The sequence below is a fragment of the Zonotrichia leucophrys genome, chromosome 2 (genome assembly GCF_028769735.1).
Source record: "Zonotrichia leucophrys gambelii isolate GWCS_2022_RI chromosome 2, RI_Zleu_2.0, whole genome shotgun sequence".
NCBI classification, from domain to species: domain Eukaryota; kingdom Metazoa; phylum Chordata; class Aves; order Passeriformes; family Passerellidae; genus Zonotrichia; species Zonotrichia leucophrys.
Genome location: NC_088171.1, coordinates 38446072 through 38472895, shown reverse-complemented (window position 1 = coordinate 38472895; position 26824 = coordinate 38446072). Strand labels below are relative to the sequence as shown.

Here is a 26824-nt window from a genome sequence, read left to right as displayed (position 1 = left end):
GCATTTCATTCTCTATAGTAAGCACAAGAACAAGGAATACAGATAATATCATAGGTCTGGCATGACTGAATTTAAAACGAGCAAAACTAAATTATAGCGATAGGGTCAAAGCTAAGAATATGCAGTAAGGGGACAATTTCTGTCATGCCCTTGGTTTAAACCTGGATTTTTCTAAAGTATGGTAAGTTCCCGAAGATTTTGGGGAGTACATTATTTGAACAAAGAATGTGAATCATATCATCTTGCCACAAATTTTGGCTTGAATAATTAAAACACAGAGGATGTTATTGATGTGCGTGTATTGAAACCAAAAATTAATCAAATTAACTTATATATTTATCTTAATTTCTCAATCTAATAGTCATCCTGTTGTTTGCATTAAACCTTGAGCACTGTGCTATCCCTAGACATGTCTCACATGGAAAAGTGAGATATATAGAAAATACCTGATGCTGGAGAGTAGAAAGCCAAAAGGCGATGGACAAGTCAAACACTGCAGCTCTCAGAGCAAACTCTCTTTGTGTTGTAATGTACAGCTTTGACATCTGAATGATAATCTTTCATGTGAATTGCAAACTTCCCTGTCCTTCACTTTAAATGACAGTAAATTAAAATAGTTTAGTCTAAGAAATAAAATCCAGAATTGTAAAAGAGAACTAGTAATGAGTTAAAAGCAGATTTTATCAAAGTTTATCATGATAGCCTTTCTTTTGAAAGTGCATACCACTTACATAAGTTGAAATGAAATTTATATGTGTAATTAGTAATGTTCAGTAAGTCTCAAAGTGCATGGAGATGCTTTAAAGTATCTCACCACTTGCTGGTTATCTTGGCTATATGATACTATTACCCTCTCTATATTTCCCTGCAATTCCTGCTCTCAATTTTCTGCAATCAGCAAGCTCTATTCCTCTGACTCTCAGCAGGTCTTCTCTCTGTCTTCCAGTATCTGTGAGATCTGAGTCCTTATCATGCTGCACCTAAGTATCCTGTTGCCTCTCAGATTTCCTGCATAAAACTTGTAGAGGCTTATCTGATGCTTTTGGATGTTTATTTGGAATTTATGGGTTCGTGATGTTTCCCAAATGAAATCTCTAGGGAAAACTAATAATATTAAATATTCCTCAAGCATTCTGTCCCAACTTTATTAGAATCTGGTGCTAAGTTTTTAAGTCTAACTTAAAACTGTGCTTTGCAGTATCAAAGAACAATTCTCCCATCCTTGGAAGTGTTCAAGGCGAGTCTGGGTGGGGCTTTGAGCAACATGGACTAGTGGAATGTGCCCCTGCCCATGGCAGGGGTTTGGAAATAGATGATCTGTGAGGTGCTTTCTAACCCAAACATGAGTCTATGAACTGGCAGAGAACGGATTATTATTTTGAAGCAGTTTTTCTTAATTAATTTGGAAACTATCCAGATTTCTTCTTCATTTAGAGCCACAAATGCAAAGCATCATATTCCCAATAATGCCATGTAGTTGTATACCTAGAATTCTACATCTTTAAAAACTCAAAGGGAAGAGTGCTGATGGGTTTCTGCATCAGCAGATAAACAAGAGAAAAATCTGTGGTCTTATTAGGAAAGAAACCACACATTTTTTCCATGAGACTAAATTAAAATTAAGTATAACATAAAACAACTATTCTGCACATTCATGATGTTTTTAATTCTAAAAAATATTTTGTCTCATTTTCAATATGAAAGCATCAGTTGCCTCAGAAATCCAACCTCATTTGGTGCTAGAATACTTACTCTGAAGATGGGTAAGTCCAGTTTAAAAAAAAAGGTTAGTTTTTTTATCTTCTGAACCATGGTAGTACCTTTTATTTAACCCATAGAGAACTTTGTTTGCTTTCTCAAGCTATTGTGAGATAATGGGCGCTTGTGAGATTGTGGGAAAGATTAACATGGTAACACTGAAGGCCATTATCTCACATTATCTGACAAGTGCCATAACTTGAGGAAGTGAACAAAGAAGCTCTCGAAAGAATCTCACAGCTGTGGCTAATGTGAAACCAAACAGTTACACTGGATCAAAGAATGCACAATTTCTTGTTACCCTGAGCTGACTTATCCATGTATCTGAACTTCAGGTTTCCCTAATTACTTTAGACCTGCAGTGGCAAGAGGAACAGAATTTTCCCAAGCTTGAACAGCACAGAATTAGCATCAGTTAAGACCATGTCATGCTTTAGTGTTAAAAATAGCAAGATACAGGTCTATTGATTCAGCTGGTATAAGAATTCACCTCTCTGTGGAGCAGTCAAAAAGAGAAGAGCTGTTACAATTTATTTACTTTCCTATGTAGTGGTGTCATTTTTGGTGTTCATAATAGTATTTTTGGATTGTGAGCTTTTTCTAGATTGTGTTGCTCAGTAAAAGAGTGCTGCTAGAATATGGCTTGATTACTGCAGAAAGTCTTACACAACTTGCTGTTGTCTTTCAGAGCTTGATATACTATGCCCTCAGGCATCAGTGTTATTTTGGGGTTAATGTTAAGTGGCATCCCTCGTTTCTAGGTGAGATTGGTGTTCTTTTGTACTGGTACACAAATGTATGCGGTGTTTCATATCAAATTGAAGATGCTCAAACAGAGAATTTTTTCCAGATCAGTCTGCAGTTCTATAAAGCTCTACTGTCTTGTTTGGTTTGGTTGGGGGGTTTGTGTGTGTCTGTATGTTTTTTTTTTGTTGTTGTTTTTTTTTTTACCAATCTTATTTTCTTTTCAACAGGAATTCATTTAAAGACTTTTTTCATATTTGACACTGAACAGCTGTCAGGTGATGCAAAAATTCTGTAGTGATCTGCTCTGGATTCACTGCAATAGAGGCCATGACTGTCTACCATTACAGATTTCATGAATAATTGATTACTCTAAGGACAAGCTCTGATTCTTTATTTATCAAATAACCCTTTGCCAACAGACTAGAAAATAGTAAATCATGGAGACATGGGCAGGGAGAAAGATGGAATCTTTTTCATTACATACACTGTGAATACTGATTATCAGAATTATTCAAAATATGTGATTTTTTTTAACAATTTAAAGGTAAAAAATATCAGTGGCTTAACCAAGTTGCTGCAAAGCTATTACCAGATTTTTAAAGTGTCTCTCAAATGTTTTTTGTGAAACAGAAATAAGAAGCCTTTTGTTCAATGAATTTGGGGAAGGTGATTTCAATCCTCCAAGTAAAAAAGTACCAGAAGTAGTTTTTGTGAAGTCCAAAATAGCATACATTTTTTTTAATAAGGAACCTGATTTGCAGACACTATCAGATCAGTGTTCTGGTGGAAGTTAGCTCAGAATAATCCTTTTCATAAAGGCCCAAATTCATCCTTAAAGCAGAGTTTATACAAAATAGTTTCCTCCAAATGACTGTGAAAATATTCTTTGGAGGATTTTTATCTTTTGTAAATTGTGTAGATATTGTTTCAAGGAAGAGATTCATTTATTGGTTAATGGGATATTATTATTATTATTTGATAATACTGAGGTATTGTATGCTATTCTGAAATTATATGCACATAATATTATTTCACATTTTCATTAATCTTTTTCTTAGTAATTTTATTTAAAATGATCTTGTTTTGTTTATTGAGCTAACTTTTCTGTGATACAAAAATCACAAATTGATGTTTGGGTAGGAAAACCTGTTCAGCATTTACAGCTCATACCTTTCCTCAGTAAAGGGAAATATAAAATTGAACTAAAGATATGTGTTTCAAGAAAGTCAATGACATTTTTCTTTGTTTCCTTCTGCATAACCTCTTTGTATAACTACATAAAAAATAAATACTCATGTTTAAATAAAAATAGTAGTTTTCTGTTAGATCATGGTATGGAATTGTGCAGAATCTGTTTTGAGATTTTAGATAATATAGCATGCAGTGGAACAGCAAAAGCTTTTTATTTTTCTTCTTCTCTCTTCACAGATGGACCCAATTCAAAAAGCTGTAATAAATCATACATTTGGAGTTCCTCTTCCTCATCGAAGAAAGCAAATCATATCATGCAACATTTGCCAGCTGAGATTCAATTCTGATGTAAGTTGATCATTTTGTATCAGATGAGAAATATGTACTTATCTACTAGGATGTGCCATAATTTTCAGAAATTGAGCCTAAATGAAATGTTATGATTTCAGTTTGTCGCTCAGCAGATGAAAAGGCTGTAGGCTGTTTCAAATAAACACAATGGCTTGGTAGTGTTTATACACCCAGCCAGATTTTCCCTGCCAATATATCCCTGTAAGCTCATCAACTTCAGTTGTGCTGCACTGAGTGTAAATAGGAAAAATTGACTGATCCATTACTGCTAATAACGCTGGTATATTTGCTGGATCCTAATTATTCTACCAGTCCTGGTTATGCGTCCCTTCAGTTGGCTCCTACCTTGCATCCTGTCACTTCTCCAGCAACAAGGCAGAACAAGCTGAACTGGAGATGCTCTCTAATACACCAAGGAAGGAAACCTGTCTCCCACAATTATCCAAGGGAGCTGTGCTGTGGTGCTCCTTGCCAACTAATACCTCTTGTGTCACAGAAAAGCCTCTTAGGTTTTAGCCCTTCTATTTCCTTCTCAGAATCACTGTGTATGCAGACCAAACCTGACATAGTAAAGTGATTTTTTTTCTGCTATTCTAGGCTCTTCAGGAAGTTTCTTCACATGGGCATTGGTAGTAGGAACTAATCTTCCCCTGTCTTTAGTTCACTACGTTATTTAAATATAGAAGTTACTTCTGCCAGTATAAAAATGTTTTGACTTAGAGTGAGGTCAAACCCAAAAGTGTCCACAAGGTTCCTTTCTAATTCTAGTCATAGGAAGAAGTGAAATACTTCTTGTACTCCTGCCTCTTACAAGGCAGCTATTTATATACAGTTTGTACTATTTTTAGTTTATTGATTATTTATCAAAACCATGAGCTTGTCAAAAACTTAAATTGAACCTTGAAGCCTAATTTTAGGGATTTCCCATCTGGGAGTGAAAATACTGGATTTCTTTTCATTCTTCTCAGCTTTTTATCCCTCAGAAATAATTTCAAAAATAACTCAGTCACAATTTCTGGACCAGACAGCATCACATATTTAATTTTACTGGTGACTCCAGGTTATTTAGCTCATTTACTGAATGGATGCCTTCTCTTATAACACTGATATAATTCTCAAAGAGTGGTGCAAGGAAGGGCAATACACTCTCTGGAACTGTCATGTCCATCACAGATAAAAATAGAAGAGTCAAATTAGGCTCTTCCATTTAGAAACCAGATGCCAAAATTAGAACTGTGGATACTGAGTCATTAATGAGGATGGGATGATGGTGACTTCTGAGCCACAGTGGATCTTACCAACCAAGCAGCCCAATTTATCACTCAAAATTCTCAGCTTTTTCAGCTTTGTCTCAGGTAAAAGCATGTCACACTGAACCAGACACAGTATATAGCTGAAAGAGAGAACAAATACTTGTGTTACACATCAGACTGAAACACCTCCTTTCAAAGAGGATATACCATTTGTTTGTCTTCAAAAAGGTCTAGAGAAAAGATAAGACGAACATATTGATAAAGTAACTCAGTCCATTAGCAGTTACACGAATTGGATTGATATGTGGAGTGGAAAATTTTTCAGCTGAGAAGATCTAGGCATTTTCCAGAATAAAATGTTTGAAGTAAAAGTCCTACACAGAGAGAAGCAAAGCATCAGTGGACACTGATACTTTTTACTCAGAGGATTACTCTGGTCCCATACTGCTCCTTTTCTGCTGCTTTTAGAAAGGTTTCTGAAGAACAGAGAGGGAGGAAGAAGAGGCCATTTTCAGAGACACATTTATAGTGTCCAAAAAACTGGTTTCAGAAGGCATGTGTTAATTTAAGCTGTTCACAGAAAACTCTTGGAAGACTAGCTGATATCTATCTGTCCCTTCACACCTTCAGGTGTTTGAGGCTTGAACTCAAATAGCCAACACTGTTCAGAAGGTTTTTTTAATGCTCCCCTCTCTCTAATAGATCAATATTATCTCTACAGAATGGGGAGACCTTCTTGATGAGTATGTTTCATTTTCCACTTTTAATATTTGCCTAAGTTTTAAAGCTACCAGAGTGTTGATTGATTGAGAGATTACGATCCAAAATCCGCCCCCTGATTAACCTGGAATGATATCTCTCCCTCTTCTCACTACCACACAGAGGCAATTTGTGGATATTTTTATGATGGCGTCTCCTCATTCCAGTCATTCCAGTGCTTATAGTTATTACTGCTGAAAATCACAAAGTGCTCTGCTGAGGTGTTCAAGAAATAATTTGTATTCAGAGTTCCACTGCAGTTTAGTTTTTCTGAAAAATGAGGGGAATAGGTAGAGCTATTTCCTCCATTGCTAAGGTAATTTTGAAATTTCCACCTGTGTTTGAAGCAAAAAATGTGGTAAACTAAAGATTTAATATTTCGATTCAACGGAAAAAATGCTTTGAAGAAAAATAGCTGTTAGCTATCAATTTTTGATAACTCTACTATGAATGGCAAGCACACACATTGTAATTCTTTCTCCTATTATCATGAAAAAGTTTTCATTTACTCAATATTCCTACCTTTCATTTTCATCATATTTTGTTGAACACAATTTAAATCCATAACAGCAATAAATAACTTTTCTGTCTAGGAATCTAGGCTTTGTGTCTATTCTACCAATATGTCTCTATTTTTAGATGCGGGAGATAGGTTTTATCAGAGACTAATGAATAGAAATTCCATTTGCCTGCTACACAACAATATTATGAAAATGTTTACAATAAAACTGGTCTGTGGGACTTTTCTTTTTTGCATAGAATACACAATTTTCTCCCTTTAGATAGAGCAGCGGAGGTTTTTTTCCTGGTTACATGGTATAAAAATCACATTTAAAAAAGATGAGAAAAGGCGGTACAATAGTCTAAAATAATTTAGCTTCTTTGTGAAGGAGTTATCTATAAATCTTCATGACAGCTGTGTGTTCATATGGTTTTTTTTTAAATAAATCTCATACAAGGAAAGGGAGAAATGTGCAAATAACCAAAGCCTCTCCATGCTGAGCAAAAACATTAGAACAGCAAAGGTAGGTTTTGTGGAGTCCATTTTTTTTTCCAGAGAAATCTAGATATATCATTTACACTCACATTGTGCATTCAAACTAGGGTGAAACATGTAAATATATGCTTAGCTGCAAGGGCCCGATGTTGCCACTTGCATGTTGGCAGCTGCTGAGAGCTATTGCACCAGTAAATGCTTGCTTGTAGCAAACATTAAATCTTTAAGATCTAAAAGTATCTGTAAAATGTGGTCCAGACAACTTCAGTAGGATATTTCAGATGCCTATAGGTAGCTGTAGGAGTAATTTTCTGCTTACGGCCTGGAAAAAAAAAGAAAAAAAAAAAAACACTTACTGAATTTTTCTGCCTTGAATATGTGATCTTCTTTTGCCCATGAGATTATTTGATGAAGTTATATAGTTATCAGTATCTGACAACAAGGTCAATTTTTTGCAAAGGGATTACCTTTTTCTTCCCTCTTATTTAACAAGATGGCTGAGTGATGACCCAGTTTGCCTTTATAGAAAGGTTGGGCAGCATTCTGATCTGTTCACAGGACTTGAATTCCATTATGATACACTTTAAAAATATTTCCAATTATATGAGCCAGAAATTGTTGTTTGATTTAATAGCCACAGTAGTAATATTTCCCTGCAAATCAGGGATGCTCATTAGTCCTTATTTGTTGTTTTTTACCTTATTTTTCCCCATCTCTATGAAACAAAGGTATCACCAAATTAACATAGGGTTCCACTGTATGAATTTATCTGGATTCAAAAGATAAAACATTAAAGGATAAAACAACTTCCATTAAAAAATCAGTGAAGGATTTTTTTGAGGCTAAGGATGCAATATAACTCTGCAGTATTTTATTATGGTTCTAACTTTTGTTGGGAAAGAAGCAGAACCAGAGGACTAATGTCCTATTTAGGCTATGTTTGATATCTAGAACAAAAGATTAATGTATCAACTTGTAAGGGCCTCGGGTATAATAAGGTGATAATAAACAGTCAACATGAATTTGTCAAGAACAAATCATGTCAAATGAATCTAATTTTTTCCTTTGACAGGGTAATTGGCCGAATGGATAATAGGGAATAAGTAGATGTGACATATTTTGGCTGTAGCAAGGGTTTATACAGTCCTGTGTGACAGTTCTGTAAAGTAAGTAGAGGAATACAGTCCAGGTGAAATTATTAAATGTTGGTTGAACAACAGAATGAAGAGCTGCAGTGAGAGTAGCTCCTGATGGTTTCCTGTCAAAACAAAAGGTCACAACAAGTCAGGATCTGAAAGAGTCTCTTCCATGCTTACTGCTACTCTAACTTTTCGTTAGCAACGTGCCTGACAGGACAGTGTACACATGCCAGTTTTGTGGATGACATCTAGATGAAGGGTGGCAGGCTCTTGATGGATGGTGGTAAATCCCAGATCTCAGTCCAAAATTATCTCCAGTTGGAAAAAACAGTCTGGAATTCTGACAAGTGCAGTAAATAAAAGCATGAACTATTGTGCTTAGACTGGAAAAAGTAAATGCACAAGTACTAAAATGAGTAAATGTCAGGTTTAATGGGGTTATGAATCATAATCCAAATATGATGGCTAATGCAGAAAAAAAATAAAAGAAAAACACACCCAACTAATCCTATGATAATTTTTCCCCCCAAATATGAGATTTATCAATAAGTAAGTATCCCACAGCAAATATTCAAGAGCAACCCTACAAGAAGGACTGGTGGGGTCTTGTAGATGGGAGGCTACACATGGGAGGATATCACACAACAATATGCACCTGCAGCCCAGAAAGCCAAACAGGTCTTGGTCTGCATCCAAAGCGGTGTGGGCAACAGGTGAGGGGAGGGGATTCTCCTCTGCTCCACTCTTGTGAGACCCCACCTTGACCACTGCATCAGCTCTAGGATCCTCAGCACAGGAAAGACAATGACCTGTGGGACCATGTCCAGAGAAGGGACACCAAGATGTTCAGTGGGCCTGAACACCTTTCCTGTGAGGAAAAGCTGAGAGAGCTGGAGTTGTTCAGCCTGGAAAAGGAAATGCTGTGGCCTTTCAGAAATTAGAGGAAAGATGGGAACAAACTTTTGGACAAGAGGTAATGGGTTAAAACTGAAGGAGGGTCAATTGGATCAGACATAAGAAATAAGTTTATTAAAATGGGGGTTATTCCAGAAAAGTGGAATGGGTTTCCCAAAGAAGTGGATGCCCCATCCCTGGAAATATCCAAGGTCAGGTTGAACTGACCTCTGTGCAGCCTGATCTAGTTCAAGATATCCCAGCTTCTTGCAGACATGCTAAACTAGATGACCTTTAAAAGGTCACTTTCAACTCAAACTATTTTACGATTCTATGAATTGAAACTGGCAATGCCTCAGGTGAAGAATTATTTATAACAGTGGTCATCACACTCCAATGAAAGCATAATTAGTTGGAGGATTTAGAACACATCCCCTAATATGACAAGACACGAAAAAAATTCACTCAGCTAGGGAGAGTAGAAAGAACTGCATAGATGTACAGCAAAAAAGGCCAGGGAAATATAATTGGCAAAGGGAGTTAATAAGAGTTTAGTGACCAATTGATCTTTGTGTTCCTTGGTTTTGATAGATAAATAAATTTGACTAATTCTTCAGATTAATTTGATTTAAGAGATTTTTTTTTTGTTGGACTGCTTTGTGAAACAATTTTAACTGTAATGGTAGTGAAGTTCTGGAAGGAAATGTACAGAGAGTTGAGGGGTGCCTGTTGGCAGAGAGTATTCACAAATTAGGCACCTGTTTCTGAGGCTGGACAAGAGATGGTGAATGTAATCCCACACCTGAGAGATTATATGATATCTTGCTTGACTAATTTACAAATCTCTCTCTGTAGTTTGGAAGATATAATAGGGATTTCTTCATCCATACCCAATGACAGTCACACTTGGCCTGTGGTCTCTGTTTTACAAAGAGAGGGGAACTTTAAAATATTGGTCCATTAAGAACCAGGAAAGCCTGGTACAGTTAAATACTAGAAGTTATTTAGCATTTCACCCTTCTGATCTGAAATCTGTTGTTGGTCAATTTGCTTAAATGGTATTTGAAGCAATCAGTGCTATTTGCTTCAATCACTATTCCGTTTGTGGCTATAACCCAGGGTCTTACTCTTGCATGTTTGGTTGTACATGCAAATGTACAACAATTATGGGTTGGATTCAGATTTATAATTACTAGAGATTTACAATCCTGGTTTGGTATAAACCAAATAATTTCTGCATGAATTGTAGTGCTCTGCTTTTTTAAGCAAAGTCACTTTTGGCAGGCATTATTAGCCATCAAGCACTTTGACTGATTGATTGATTATCTTGGGGCATTTTATTTTTTTTCTTTCCAAAACCAATGTGCCTGTGTTATATGAATTCATCAGCCTGGTTCTTTAAGGAAGATTCTTTTGTGTAAATATTTACAGATGCTCAGGATCCCCTTAAAATTAGTATTACTATATGAAGGTGTTGTATTGATTGCAGCAGTTGTACCTGAACAAACAAAAAACTTCATCCAGATTAAACCTATTCATATACACACACATATATATATATATATAAAATTTATATATTTCTGTAACTGTCTCTCTATATATGCTATTTCTTTCTAATAATGCACCATCTTTCCTGTATTATGAAGTTAAAGTAAGGAGGAACAAATACTGATTCCAGTTACAGATTTGCACGTGATATTTATTTGAGATCAGAATATGAGTCAGAATGGAAATACACTCAAAGTGGATATTTTTCCAGAGGTATTGGTCTGTGGTAGTCACTGTAAAAAGTAGCAAGTAATGGCAGAAAATGATTAGGCTGGAGATTTCTATGGGATATCTGGCATTTGCATCAATACTATATAGAAACCATAAAGAATTGCTAACAAAGTATTTAATTACTTGATTTTTTGGCATTCTAATAGTCTAATCAAATAGCACTGAATTTTCTGCTTTTCAATTGCTTACATGAAGAATTTTGCAAGCAATCTGGTATAGCCTCTGCCTAGTATGATGTTCAGTGGAGTCTCTTTTTATTGGCTTAGCCTGCATATTTTAGAAGAATTACATCCTGTTTCCTAGACTACAGTTTTAAAGATGGTAATATGAATTGCAGTCATATCCTGTGCAACTCTGGTCGTTCCCATACTAGAGCATTCAAACTTTTTGGTATTTTTATTTTCCTTTTTTTTAGTATTCATTTTGAAACAAAATCATCCTTATTTTCTTATATACAACCTTTTTAATGTATGGAATAAGTAACTTAATTTCTAGATTATGAAAGCCAGAATAATCTGAATTTAAGAGTAGCAATAAATTTTCACATAACCTCCAGTTTCTTAAATCTTTCTATAATGCTTAAGTAGAAAGTATAAATAATTTCCTTTTGTTGTATAAAGTACCTTTCCCATAATTTTCAGTTTCTATACAGTAATTTTATGCATCTGTACAACACAGAAGCAGAAAGTATTCATCTGACAGAGTACTTTGTTTGGCTTTGAAGTACTTTTGATGTTTGAACTCCAGGGTACTTTTGGAGTACTTTTGGTGTTGAACTGAGTCCTCTGACTGATATAAGGTTGTGACTATTTCTTTGTCTTTTAAGCACTGGCAGCAATCTAAATATTCTGCCTGACCCTCAGTAACGGCTGTGAGTGGTCTCTGTATGATCTGCAAGCTGTGGAGTTTGCTAGACAAACTCACTGCACAAACTCTTGATAATCCTTGTCCTTATCTCCTCTCCTTTAATGAAAGTAACCGATTTTGTCTAGACAATCTGTACTGTCCTAGAACATGGAGCAGCCTGGGGGTATCAGGCCCACAGGGACATTGCCTTAGGTCAAGAAGGCAGTAGTATAGAAGAAGGTTTTAAGTGACTGAACTTTAAGAAAGAACATTCTTAATGCCAGCTGTTTTCTTAGGTGGTTGCTGGTGGGGACACATGGAGTGCCTTGGTGTCCACTGCATTCGTGTTACAAGAATTACACTTTCCTCTCAAAATTCACTCTCTAGCCACTTTCAGCAGTGGTAGTAGAAGGGGGACTGGATTAATGAAGCTCTGGAACAGGCTCCCAAGGGAAGCAGTTGGGTCACCATCCTTTAAGGTAAAAATGGGTAGAAGTTGTACTTAGGGACTCGGCAATGCTGTTGTAACAGTTGGACTTGACAATCTCAAAGGTCTTTTCTAATCTAAACTATTCTATATATCCAGGAGAAAGTAAAATCTAATGCTTTCAGCTACCTGGTCCCTTACAAAGAAGGGTTGAGGAGAAATGTCTAATGTCTATGTCAGCTGAATATCAGAGTCACTATAGAAAGAGATTAAAACATTCAGCTGATCATCAGGTGTTGCTGTGTAGGATTTAGTTCATGTCAAACTCAAACTTTTTTTTTATTTTCATTTGGCAGCTCTTGCTTCCTACCTCTGTTCATCCTATTAGGTTATTTCATTTTCAAAGCTCTCACTTATTTTGATAAAACAAGTCAATTGTGCAGAAGGTTTGACATCTCTTTTAAATTACTGGAGTTTGCCAGAAATGATATGTGACTAGGCAATTGCTCTCTCTGATAGTGCTGTTTATAAATTGCAAAAGATTAATGGCTGGTATTCTGACTGTGGAATATGAAGACAAATTAGTTGAAAAGGTTTTTGCTTGTGGCACTGAAGAGAACAGTTGCAGTATTTGCCCTTTTGGGGCCAACTTTTAACTTTAGGTGGGCGTGGATCTCAGAACTGCTGAGCTGAAGGAAAGGCGGAGGTGATAGCAGTTAATAAGACAGAAAGTCTGAAATAAAAGCAACCTCCCTGCACATCTGTGTGTTACTGTCAGAAATTTCCTTTTTCTCAGAAATGATTAAATTAATATGTAAGAATGTATCAGAAAACATTGTACTGGGAGGCAGCATGCAGGCCTAAATGGTCTCCTAGGTCCTAGATCTTCCAAAATCTGCTTTCAGTGGATTATCTGTTACTCACTGAGATGTCTTCCAGGCAAATTACAAATGTGTTTCCAGTTGTTTTAATGGATTTGGTCCTGTAACTACGTTCTTTGAGTTACAACAGAGTCAGAAAGACTTTTTGCCTGGAGGAGGATGGAGGAATATAGGAATGAAATTAATATGCTATGGTTGGGCAGGTAGAGGCTAACCAGAGCTTCCTTGAAGTTTTTGGCTGGAATTGGGAAAGAAGATAGTGTTTAGTATTGTATATTGAAGACTGTACATTGAAAAATACCATTTTATACATGAGGGAATTAGTATAGACAGGGGAAAGGATAGTATAAAAGAGGGGGAAGGAAGTCTCTCTTCTGGTTCTGTATTGTGACATTCATGGAAAAATCTGCCTGTTTAAGCTGCAAAGAGAGAAATCTCTTCACTTTTTGCCCTACACTTAGATGTGTTTGAGGCAGTTTTTTTCTGTCAACTTCTTCTGTTAACATGAAAAGTCAATCAACTCTAACAAGAAATTGAAATTTAAGAATAATTGTGCTGGGGAGTTTTTACTGAAACCACTTTCCATAAGCAAGTCCTCACTTCAAAGGAAAGAAAAATTTTAAATTCTTTGTTGTGCGATCTTCATCTATCTTTTTTTTTTTTTAGTCTGTTTTAAGTTCTTACTTTCACATTTATTTTTAAAAATAAGAATTCATATAGCAGGGAGTCTGAGATTCTGGGTTATTAATAGTAGGTGCAGATAACATACTTCACTGTAAAAGTGGCAAAACATTGTCTCTTCCAGTTAGCAAGCAGTGACTCTTGGTTCACTTTCTCAGGCACAAATACAGACATAAAAAACCCCCAAAGACAAACAGACAAGAGTATATCCCAGGTGGGGATACAGAAAAAGTGAAGAAAGTGTGTAGCAAATTGCATTTTTCATCAATTTCCCACCCCATCTCCTCACCCCCAAAAATTTCTTCTAAAAATGCATTAAGAATAAAGTAGTGTTTTAGTAGTGCTTATACTTGGCTTTGGTTGATGATGCTCTCTTTCAGCACCTATAAAATCTTTCCAAGTAATGTTACACAGACTCTGGACACCTTTTTTTTTTTTTTTTCTCTTTTTGGTCTGTAAATTTGCACTCCCATAGGTACCTGTAATATATTCTTCTCCACTGTGTCTGTGCAGCCTCTTCTTGGAGCGAATATAATGTTTCCTTTTGAAAGAGTTTCTTTTAAACACAACTGCCCCGATGTAAACAAATTCCACTTCAGAACCTCCAGGCCTGGCTTTTTCATCTCCCAGGTTCCTTTATCACTCCTCTCATGTCTTTTGCAGTCTCTGGAGATTTTGCTATTCTGTGTACTTACTTACATCACAGCTAACAGCTGGAAACCTTATCCTCTGAAGGAATGGAATTGCAACCCAATACCTCCTTAAAGCTATAAAAGCTTTATATTGGAAGAAAAAACCACACATTTGAACTATACTTTTGAGGGCATATTGCCCACACCTGTGCATTTTTTTTTTTTTTTGCTCAATTGAAACTGAAGTCTTGAAAGGTTTTAAATGGTTAAAAAGGGCTGATTTCTTTTCAGCAAAGAATTCAATATGGCACTTACACCTAACTCCCCCACAGACTTTATAATCTAAATTATGAATTCAAATCATGTATTTAAACTGAGGTAATGGTCTACTGGTAGACCATACAGGTACTTTCATATATATATAATTTTTTGATGAGGTGACCTCAAAGTATGATTTTAAAAATCGATTTAGTTCTGTTTTGTATTTAGATAGGTCTCATTGTGTTGTGGTGGGATAACTTTAGATACAAATGCATAGCAAATGTACTGAATTAATTTATGTTAGCAATTTTTAGATGGGTTTAAATGTTTCTTTTTATCCCTTAGAAAGGAGATTTTACAAGGTAGTCTCTGAACAGGTTTTATCCTTTCCCCAGCATAGCCTATTTTCTCTGCATCAGCGGACTTGTCATGATAATCAACTTTTTTGTCCCAACCATCAATCACTCCTGATTACAGCTGGGGAGAAGTTCTGTTCTGTTGATCAGCCCATCAGTGCACATAATGTTACACCTGGAGACAAGTGAAAATCATCCCTTGGTGGGAGAATCACTTGCCTTCAAGCCTTTTGTCTGAAGTATTTTAATTTACATTTAGAGTATTGAAATTGTCAGTGCTTGCTTTGATTTTTTTATTTCTTTGACAAAAATAATAGGTTCAGTTGATCTTCCCCTACATGATAGAAGAATGCTTTTCTATTTCAAATACCTTATGTTCTTTTTCACTCTATTGTACAAATATTGCAATAATTTTAACAATGTAAATTAAAAATAGAATTGTTATGTGCTACTCCATTAGTAGAAATTTAGAATTCTTATATGCTAGCCCAGAATTTTTGAAAAAGCAGTTTTGTTGGCTTTTAATTAGATATCTTGTTAGGGTAATATCAGTATTCAAATTATCTGAAGGTTGTATAGCAATTTAATAGCAATTGCATAATTAAAATCCAAAGGCATAATTCCTTTATTTAATGAATTCTTCTTATATTGGGGTCATTACTGAATAACTTTTTTTTCCTTGTAATAAAGGTGGTTTTCAGATGTCACAAGAAAGATGAAATTTCAGCTTGAGGAAGTGCCTTATGTTTTGCTAGTAATTAAATATGACTTTCAATTAGCTATCAGAATGACCAGATGCAGTTTAATTGTACCATTCTTTTTCTCATCTATGGTCACTTTTTATTTTAGATATCTTCTCTAAATAATCATTGTCACAAGTAAATCCTATCACATGTCAAAAAAACAACATATAAGACAACTATAAAGCTGATACTTCAGTGATTACAGGCTGAAGTGTAAATGAAGAAGAAACAATGTGACAGGGTGGGGTGATAAGGATTTGATTAGCCATCGTGTTTTTACATAAAAAGCTTAATTAGCAATAGCTCATTTCCTATTCCTGCTGGTCATTTTCAGGACAGTGATATATTGCTTTTTTTGCTGTGAGCCATGCCACCCAATAGAAGGTGTTATGTTTTCATTAGCTGTAGACACTTCAGCATTATTATCTCTCACCTCAGTCTAACACCAATACAAAACATGTCTAAATCTCGTCATTCAATAAGCCACTGGTATATGCAGTAGCTTTAGACTATGGGATATTTGCTCAGATGTTTTGTTTCTTTTTAAATTGATGATAAAAGCACTAAATTGCAAATCAAATAATCACTGAGCCTCGGTCCTTATATTCTGTCTGCTTGAATACTTTGCTTGCCAAATACAGAATTTCATCAGTTGCATAGAAGTTGTTCTTCCAAAATTACAATCTGTTTGGTTTTATGGTTTAGTAATTAATCTGAGCATATGGCATATTTTTATTTTACAGATTCATCAATCTGTGTTACCTTTTCAAAGACTCTCATCACTTGTTATAAAGAAAGGACAGAAATTTTTTTTTGTTATTGAATAGAGAATTTTAATGGGTTTTCAGTAATACAATTCTAGACAAATAGCCCATCACAAGTCACCTGTCATTCTTCAATTTATTCTCTAGCATGTTTTTCATACCAGAGCCCTATGTAAGGATAAACAGTTGTAATAAATAGATTTCTAATGTAAACACATTCTGAGAAGCAGCAATAAATGAGTAAGAATATCTGAAGATGTCAGAAAACATGCAGTATATGGAAATAATTAATATTTAGGACACAGGGAGAATGAAGATTTTTTTTTATGCATTTAGCAGTATTTTCTTTTGTGTAATTCTCAGGGGCAAGGAATTTTTTATTCCAAAATGATTTAACATGCCTAATCTGTATCTCTTCAGTGTGTGAAAAGGCTGTGAGAATGAAACGTCCTTCACAGGAGAGCTAAGAAAATGCACATCATGCATATGTAAAAATGGTCCAGAAATATTTTGGCCATTCTTCTAGAATCTGAGCTCCATGTCCTGATTGGTGACAGGCCTTACAGGCATGGTAAACCAGCGAGGCATAGGACAAAGGGAGAAGCCTGGGATATTTGTAGGCTTGTTAGTTTCTCCTGTGCTAAATTAGTGCTGTTGGGGGTGGTGCTGCCACAAAAAAAAAAAAAAAAAAAAAAAAAAAAAGGCAAGAAACAAGGAGAGGACATACATTCAGAAGAAGAAAGCGGCAGATGCAGTGGCATTCTGCAATAAGGACCATGAAGAGTATGGACTGCAGTGAGAAAACAAAGGTTCTGGTCCAGACACTGAGGTGTGTTGTACTAAGGTATGCAAGAGTGAGAAGGAGCTATATAGGAGAAGAAACAAACAAACAATATTGAGTAATGGGTGCAATGATGCAGAGTAGGAGATCAATATGTGGAAAAAAAGGAGACTATGAGTCTATCATAGGTAATGATTAACATTTGGGGTATAGTGACAGAAATGGGTGATTTGAGAAATGGAAAATTTCAGGTGACAAAGTAAACTCAATTCATCTCAAAGTAGGAGAACAATTAGAGCCATCCAGAAGCTATTAATGCCAAATAATCCTAAAGCTATTTTTTGAAACCTAAGAAAAAGTTATCCCAAGGAAAGTACATCCAAGTCCAGAGAGCAAAAAGACTTGAAGACAGAATTTTGAAATACATGACCCTGACCAGTGCGAGTCTTTTTCTGTTTTTGAACTGGGAGGAGGTTTGTCATCCCTACATTGTTCATCTGGGGTTACTTAGGATTCAGATCTTTTCCAAAGTCAGCCTTAATTAATATTTTTTTCTTATTCGCTAATAAAACCTATACAGAAGTTAAAGTGGCTGAATTCTATGAGCCTTTTTCTGGTAGTTGCAGTAAGGAACAATGAGAGAAGCAGTTCTAGAATAGCTTAAATGGGCAACTGATTTAAATCTGGATTTTCAAAATTAGCAACAATTGTACATCTTCTTTCTCAGAAAGTCTACTTGTATCCAAAAGATGTTGATTTCTGTATTCCCTGATTAAGAAAGTAAAGGCAAATATATTTGCCTTCCTTTCTCCCACCCCTAATGATGTCCTCATGTTGGCAATTTGTTACGGCTGCTGCTCCTGATATGAATAGTAAGAGATCGAGTCTCAGCGAGGAGGTATAAAAACTTAGAGAAATTGGACTATGAATTCTAACTCAAGTATTGAAACTTATCGTTGCAGTCATAAGAATCTGTGTATTTTGCAGGCATTCCTTTTTTCTGTAAAAAAGATCCCACCAATTCTAAATATGCATTTTTCATTGAGTATGTATAGTCACAGAAAACTGAGGGGTTTGAACTATGGCTATGAAGCAGGATTTTCCTTGGCTGAGTGGGTAAGAGCAGCTCATTTCATTCTAGTATGTTATTAATAGAAGATGAATTACATTTAGGACAAGGCAGGGGCTCCTGGTGTTTCTCTGCAAGCTGTTTTGATACATTTTCAACCTGATAAGTGATGATAACTTGTAACCGGTGAGTGATGGGTTGGCCCTTGAGGATCTTTGGCTGGGGAGAAGCATAATTCTCTTTTATCAGCACCAAAGGATAAATAAACAGGATGATGATTTTGTCATTAGTATCAAGTCATTTTCTGAAATTCTTGCACTGTAAATAGCCACACATTCAGATATATTATCATAGAATCCTAGAATTATTAAGGCTGGAAAAGACCTCAAAGACCATCAAGTCCAAGTAAAACATGTCCCCAAGTGCCCCATCTGCACATTTTCTGCAAAAATAATGTTTAAATTCTCTTGCTGCCTCCTGTGGTAATATGCAGGACCAATGATTTGGTCAATGGTCTGATCAGATAAAGGAGGTAAAGGGTCTCTCCTGTAAAATATCAAGGCTTATACCCATATTCCTGAACTTGTAAAAGTCATAGACCTGTTTGACTTGCTGAAAGATTTTTGCACATGACTGAATAAATACTTTGGCTATAGAGTTAATCCATCATTAGCACGTAACTGCTTATCCTTCTACCATATTTGGACTACTCAACACTTTGGCTTAGCCTGAAAGCTTCCAATTTTATTCCTGGCCAGTTTTCTGCCTAAAGCAGCCTGCTAGATTTCCCTTCTGTAAGCCTGAAGGTGCTAATGCATCTTAAACCACTCAGCTGGAAGTAATATCTAGTTTGTATTTGAAATGCAAAACACAAAAAGGAAGCCTGCAGAGTGGAAGGAAGGACAAGTAGCCTGCTAGGAATACAGAAAAATTGGGATGAGGAGATCAGCATGACCTGTTGATGTGCACTTGTAGCCTAGGCAGAAAACTGAATCCTGGGCTGCATCAAAAGCAGGGTGAGCAGCAGGTGGAGGTTCTGCCCCTCTGTCCCTCCTGGAGTGCTGTGTCCAGCGCTGGGAGCCCCAGCAGGACAAGGACATGGACTTGCTGGAGTGAGTGAGTCCAAAGGAGGGCCATGAAAGTGATCAGAGGGCTGCAGCGCCTCTCCTATGAAGACAGGCTGGCAGAGTTAGGACTGTTCAGTCTGGAGGAGAGAAGGTTCTGGAAGGACCTTACTGCAGTCAGTCTTCCAGTGCCTAAAGGGGTCCTACAAGAGAGCTGGAAAGGGATTATATGCAAGGGCATGTAGTGACAGGACTAGGAAGGATGGATTACTACTGAGACAGCTCTAGATCAGATATTAGAAATAAATTCTTTACTGTGAGGGTGATGAGAGACTTGAACAGAGAACTTGTGGATGGCCCATCCCTGGAAGTGTTCAAGGCCAGGCTGGATGGGATTTTGCATAAACTGGTGTAGTGGAAGTTTTCTCTGCCAATGTCATAGCTGATGGAAACAAGAGATCTTCAGATCCCTTACAAAAGGGGTCCAAGCCATTTCAGTTCTGTGGTGTGGCTGGTGGAGTAGGTGGCACACAGATCCACCTCATCCAGAGCTGGGAGTGGAGGCCTCTCAAGGCTCTGAGGAGACTGACATGCACGGCCACAGGGATGACATGGTTCCTGCCATTAATTCTGAAAGCCAGAAGATGCCCTGGGAATGTTGACTTGTCTCAGACCAGTTAATTTGCCTCAGGCAGATAACTTACTGGCAAGTATTTGTCATAATTTGGTAGATCATAGGAACCTACATCTGCAAGTCCTTTCTTTTACAGTCACAATGTTTGCTGTCTGCTATTACCCTTCCAAATCCATGGTCTGAACTCACACCCTTAAGGTCTTTTCAAGGAAAGGGCTTTGTTTTCTTGGCCTATCTAAGGTTCATTCGTGTCAAAATACCATTCATTCTTGAAATTATACTGCAAAGCACAGTCTTTGGAACATAAATTGAGTTATTTATTTTGTCTATTTATTTTTATTACATTTTGTTTGTATTTTTATTACGAGATAGACGCAGATGTAATCCAGCTCTCGGATCAAAAGTGAGAAAGTATTTAAAATGAAAAAATAGTCTCAAAAGTTCAATTGAGACTGAGAATTCTAATGATTATCTGCCTTCTTCTGATGTCATACTCCCTGGTGCTTCTGATATGTGGTGCTTCTGATATGCATTGTGTCTTTATATCTGTCCATAAAATGCTGCACAAATTATTTGCAACTCTCTAGGAAAGGGCAATGGATTATGTCTCTCTGATAAAACTGTGAGTCTCTTATAGCTGCATGTTTGCTGGGGATATATATCTATGTTTCAAGTGTACTCCACACTGGAAAGCTTTCCATCTAATATTATATTTCTGGTGAGATGGCAGCTTTCCATGCTGTGTGTGTAACTATATAAATACTTATATATATACACATACAATTACCCTTCTTGAACAGATTTGCTAAAATATAAAAGAAATTGGAAAATATTCCCATGCTTGTCTCTAGCAGTGTTAAGCAAAACCTAGTAAAAAAGAGCAGAAAAATCAAGTCATTTCTATTTGGGCTATTTTTTTTTGTTCTGGTGTTCTTAATTTTTATTTTCACTATTTTGTAGCATATATTTATGCACAAGATACCAGTAGCATCTGAATATTAGTATAAAGTGCCAACCAAGATGATGCAGTTACTAAGACAAATCCTATAGTGAGGCTAAGCATTTAACATATTCCAAATTGATTATGACACATTTTTGCGGTGAAAACAGAACATTTTTTTTCTCAGCTGATGTGTTTCTGTGATGTACATTTGGTTTTGTTGGCTTAGTCAAAAGCTGTTCGTCCATCTTTAAATTCTTCACACTGTTTCCAGATGGAGCATTGCACTTTCTTTCAGTTGCCAGTCCAGAGTGAAATAAATGTCAACAGTTCTGTTGACTTAAGTGGTGCCAGGATTTCACCCACACAATCTAAACTCAACATGTTTGCTTTCTGTTTTGGTTTTATTTTTCTCTCTTTCATAGGAAGGAGGTCCTTGCCATTTCCAAAGGGCAAGGAAAATATCATGGCTCATTGTTTCTAGATTTTGGTGTATAATGATTTCATAAGTGTGAATGTTGAAACAGTTGCAGAACTTGTGCCCAAATATTGTTTTGTTACAGGAAAAGTAATGAAGCATATTAGCTCTGGTCAAAAAATAACTTTGGGATCAATATGATGGATAACCTATCTGTTAGGAAGGTAACAGAACACAGCTGGGATTTGAATAAATGAACTGAGCCCTTCTTTTGCAACAGGGCTTCTACAGTAATTTTCTAACTTCCTATCACTGATGATTTCAACATAGATTTCAAAGGAAGTTGGAATATTGAAGCAAATAGCTCATTCTTGAAGATCTTTTGTTGTTTTTAACACATTGAATTAGCTCATTACAGCTGAATGTGTAGTGGAAAATAGCATCTGTTTACACTGCAGAATTATAAAAATTACTTACCAGTAACAGAATAAGGAGCAATTTGCAAAAGCTAATCATATTTGTGCACTTATTTGCAAAAAGTAAGTCATGAATACATTCCCGAGAGAAAAAAGAACTTACTGGTTTATGCAATTTAATAGTAATGTTAAGCATAACGTATTAAAGAGATTTTTTAGTGATCAGTTTTAAAAATTATAAAACTATGGACATAAGAACCTGGCTGCTCCATATTGCTGCTTCACCTGTACTCAGTGGTGAAATCCAGAAATCATCCTGAAGCTCACTGAGCCCAAATCAAACTGTCCATACACTCCAAATGTACGCCACCAGCTTGGAAACCCATGGGGAAATTTCCTTGTTGGGAGTTCTTGGCTTTTTTATATAGAAGTTTTCATTACAACATGCTCCATTGTATGAATTTGGGGTGCTGCAAAGCACACTGAGGCATGCTAATTATCCCAGCAGTGAGATGTCATGGATGCAAACTGAGAGCTATTCAGAGTTTTAGTTATTCATTGGAGGTGAAGTTAAAGATTCCTATTTCCATTTTATTCAAAGAAGGTTCAGAAATCTCTACAAGTTTTTACTAAAGAAACCAGTTTTCTGAAAGTAATTTTTTAGGGACTGGGGAAGACATACTGTCTTTTCCTTAGCTCTGCCATAGCAAAAGGAAGAGCAACATAAAAACAAGAGAGAACAAATAAATAAGTAAAAATTTGTTAATCATTTTTGTGAAGAGATATGAAGAGATTTGCCTGCTCCAAAAACTTTGGAATCTCAGCATTAAATTTCTGTACCATTTGGAAATTTTACTCTTTGAGTAATCTCTGCCCAAACAAATGTCTTAGGTTTTAAAACCAGAAAGAGCTTTTATACCTGTCTAGTTTAACCTTTTTTTACTTTATACACCTTATGATTTCATATAACTGTTCCAGTTTTTAACCTGATAACCTGTGCTTGACTAGAGGAGACGAGAAACAGTTAAGGCAATGTAGAAGTATAGAGCATCTCTGAGACACTTCTATAGCACTTCAACATCTAAAATGTCCAGTTGACTTCAGAAGCACTGTTCTTATCCAGTAAATTTTATAGGATTGCAACCAGTTTCTTTTATCTTCAATTTGGTTTTGTTCAATGAGGAAAAAAACCCCAACAGATTTTCAGATTTCAGTGTAACATCAGTTAAGTGGAAAGTTTTGTAGGAAGGAGACAAAAATGTAACTGCAGTGTAAACAGTAAGTGATGTCAGAACATCTCTTTAAGTTTTATGTAGTGTTTAATATCCCTAACTGTGGCTTCCTGCAGGAAACCTAACAGCTTAAAGGAGTAAAGCTTTGTACTGGAAGGTATCATGGCCTTTTCTGTATTGGTGGTAGTACAACAGCCTACATGCCTCATTAAATAAACCTCAGTTTTCAGCCTTCACTACTTTTGGAACAACTTGATCTATCCACATATACGTATTACTTTAAGAACCAACCATATTAATTTATTTAATGACTAACTTTAGTGGCAGATTTAATGACTTGCTCACCAGCAGGTCTGTGAGCTCTAGGTATGTGTTAAGGTAATGATACAAAGTGCTAAGGCTCTGTGCTGGTTGGTAGAAGAGCAGTGGCAAATCTTGTAGGTACATACAGTATCTTGTGAACTTCACTGAAACCCTTAATATGTTCACAGAATCACCCAAGGACAACTGAAAGCAAGGCAAAACAAATTAAAAATATGTAAAGGAATAAATAGAACTGTATTGTAGTCTGACTGGTCTTCAAGTTCTTATGCCTTATAAACCTTTTTTCCCTATGGATTATTTTCTCAAAATATTTTCTCTTTGGCTAATTGTTTAGAAAAAACTAGTTTTACTACAGATTTACTTTCTTGGTATGACACTAGTTTTTCTGACCACTAAGCTATTTATATTCTATTTATATTATTCATTAAATAAAAAATTTTACTTTTGTTTCTAGTAGGTAGCATTTATTCATGTTAATTGTTTTCCTTTTTTTTTTTTTTTATGTTATGTGTATTTCTGCCTAAAGAGAGAAGTCTTATGGACACACCTATAGTGGCACTTTTAAAGCAGATTACTGGCATAGAACTCTTTTAGACATACAAAATGTTTCTAAATAAGCAAACAACTAGTGAGCTGAGAGTTTTTTTAATTCTAAGGAAACGCACTGCCTCTCTATGGATGTTTCTGTACATGGAAGGCTTGGGTGCCTTTCAAACTATTAAGAGAATGAAAGAATCTATAAACTCTTCCCTCCTTGTGCATCTGTGCAAACTTTTCACAGTGGAAAAGTTAAAATGATATTTTATGTATATTTACAGTCTTCTAGAATATAGCTGGAGATTTAACCTGGGAACCTACAGTCAAGCTCACATAAAATAGAGTTGTAATCAGGAAATTTGAGCATTTATATTTCTTGTTGTGGGTTTTGAATTTCTGCTTATGTGTAGGAGCTGATTGAAGGGATATTGGAAATATTTACATTAAAATAATTATTGAAATATATATTGAGAATCCAAAATGAAAAATCTGTGAAACTGTATGTTTTTATGAAATAATTGGGAAGTTGAATCAACATTTTCCTGAACACAAAACTGAAACTTGAAAAGCTTTTATAATTATAGTATTAAAAACAGTGATTGCAATAAGAGTACTAAGGCTGTGTTTAGGAGCAGTTACAATGACTCTGTGGACTCTCTTTTATGGTTTTGTATATAGAAATCATATTAACTTGTAATTTCAAATATAAGGTTCAAATCATAAGGAAGCACTTTTTGAGCTTTTACTGTTTTGCATTAAATTTCTTGTAGTATCCTTGTGTGTGACCATTATTCTTCCATGATGGTCTGCTTCAGTCAAAAAAATATCAGAAACTCAGAATTCAATGAGATTTTTATCGTGAAGGTAAACAGACAGAAATAGTTTCCTTGGCAACAGAAAGCAGGTGAAAACACTCAGACAAGGTACTCCAAACCCACCTACTCAACTTTCTTTAGTTATAAGTTCACAAGATGCATGCTGAGGGAATCAAGTGGGTTTTGTTCAAACAGTGAAAAATTTCTAAATTAAATGAGTGTCTGGGCAGGTAAGTGCATGTGTAGATCCTTGACTCCAATTAGGTATTGTGAACAAATTCTTATTCAAACAGGTGCTGGCTCCATATCCAACACTGTCATTCTTTTGATGACACCAGAAAAAACTGAACTTTACAAAACTATTCAGAAAATTGATGTTAAGTTCAACAGGATCCCTTGTTTTTTAAATAATCATAATTTGTGTATAACCTGAATATTGAACTAAATTTACATTATTAATACAATGTTTAAAAAATATGTGGTAGTGCACACTGCTAGTGCAAGGAATCTGGGGTACATTTCTACAAAATACCAGTAGCATATATTGTTTGTTCAAGTTCTGCATTTGGAATATATCAGTTGCAGATTCAAATATGGAAGCCTATTATATTTACTAAGCTGAATGAATATATGTTTTATTTTATGATATTCATAGCTCATAGCAGTGTGTATAGATTAACTTTTTTTTGTTTATCATTCTGCTAATCTGAGATAATCATTTAGTTAATCTAAATGAAAAAAATATCCAATGAGCTTAATATTCTCTTGAAATTCTAGCTACACTAAGATTTGCTATGGGGAAAATAAATGACGGTGCTAATGAATACAGTAAAGATGATATTAAATATTAAAGTTAATTTTATTGATGACAGCAGTTTTCAAAAAACCACATTTCATCTCCCCATTTAAAGAGCATCCCCCTAAACAACCATATTACTTTGGAAAACAAAATGTATAAAATTCCAGATTCTAAAACTTGATAACCTTGTCAAAATAAACTTAAAACTGCTTTTTCTTAACAATAAAAAGGATAAAATAGATGGCAAAATGAACCACCCGTTTATTGTATTTCAACATGTGACAAAATTTTGTTGTGCTGCATGAAGTACTGGTGTCCTTAAAGGAAAAATGCCAGGTATGAGAACTGATTGATAACTTGAGTTATATTCCCTTCAGTGTATATATTTTGGCACAGTGTATGTTGCCTCAGAATGAAGTGTCATATTCAGGTAGATTTTTGTATCTTGCCTAAATTATTTCAGATTATGTCACACTCAATTGTAGTTTATAGTACAAGTAGATGCATGGTCATAAAAATACTGTCCTTTGGAGCAAGTGAAGTTAGATATGAAATTTTTACCTTCTTCGTCTGACCAAGATAAAACAAGTTTTGCTTTCCATAATGAAAATATTATATTCCTTTTCATAATGAAAATGAAATTGATTTTACTAAACAATGGATGGTTTTGCCATAAGAATGGTGTCGATGCCAATCTCTCACAATGTGATGCAGGCTTTTGCCTGGTGCAATCTCTCACCATTATAGAAATTACTCTGGAAGAAGCTCAAGAACAGGGAGTGGGGTAGAGCAAATTAATTATGCAAGGATGCTAGTGAGCTCAGGAAACAGTCATTCACTCTGATCAGTGAGTCTCAGGGTACATTCATGAGTATACTGAATAAATACTTTAGGAAGGAGAAGATGGAGCAGAAAGAGTGAGATTTCTTGCCATAGAAAGATAAATACCTGGGGAATAATATATTGGAGCATTTTGTTCTGCCGTAATGACAGAGAATTCTTCTGGGTTGTTTTCTTCAGAAAAGACCTTTGTGGTTCTTGACCTGTTATTGTATATTTGGTTCTACAGAATGGGTGAATTGATCGATCACAATTTAGGGGGCAAAAGCCTTCTCTCAGAACATATCTGAAAGAAATCATGTTACACATATCCTTGGTGTTTAGTACCGCAATTACACCTGAGTGAATAAAGTAATTGGATTACAGAGCTGTGTTGTGATAGACTGCTCAAAAAATTTAAATGATACAACTCAGAAGATATAAGTAAGCTTAGCAGAAGGTAGAAATAATGTTAGGCAATGTTTATCTTCACCATTATTGACTGCAGATTGAATTT

General features: G+C 35.7%; 1 protein-coding gene across 6 annotated transcripts in view; it reads left to right on the top strand.

Moving 5' to 3' along the window:
* Positions 1-26824, top strand: part of ZNF385D (zinc finger protein 385D) — a 417872-nt gene that overhangs the window by 314448 nt on the left and 76600 nt on the right. For all 6 annotated transcript variants that reach the window (XM_064704620.1, XM_064704623.1, XM_064704621.1 and 3 more), the window contains one exon: positions 3934-4044. In XM_064704620.1, coding sequence (XP_064560690.1) covers positions 3934-4044 — 111 coding nt within the window. The remainder of the gene's footprint in view (positions 1-3933; positions 4045-26824) is intronic.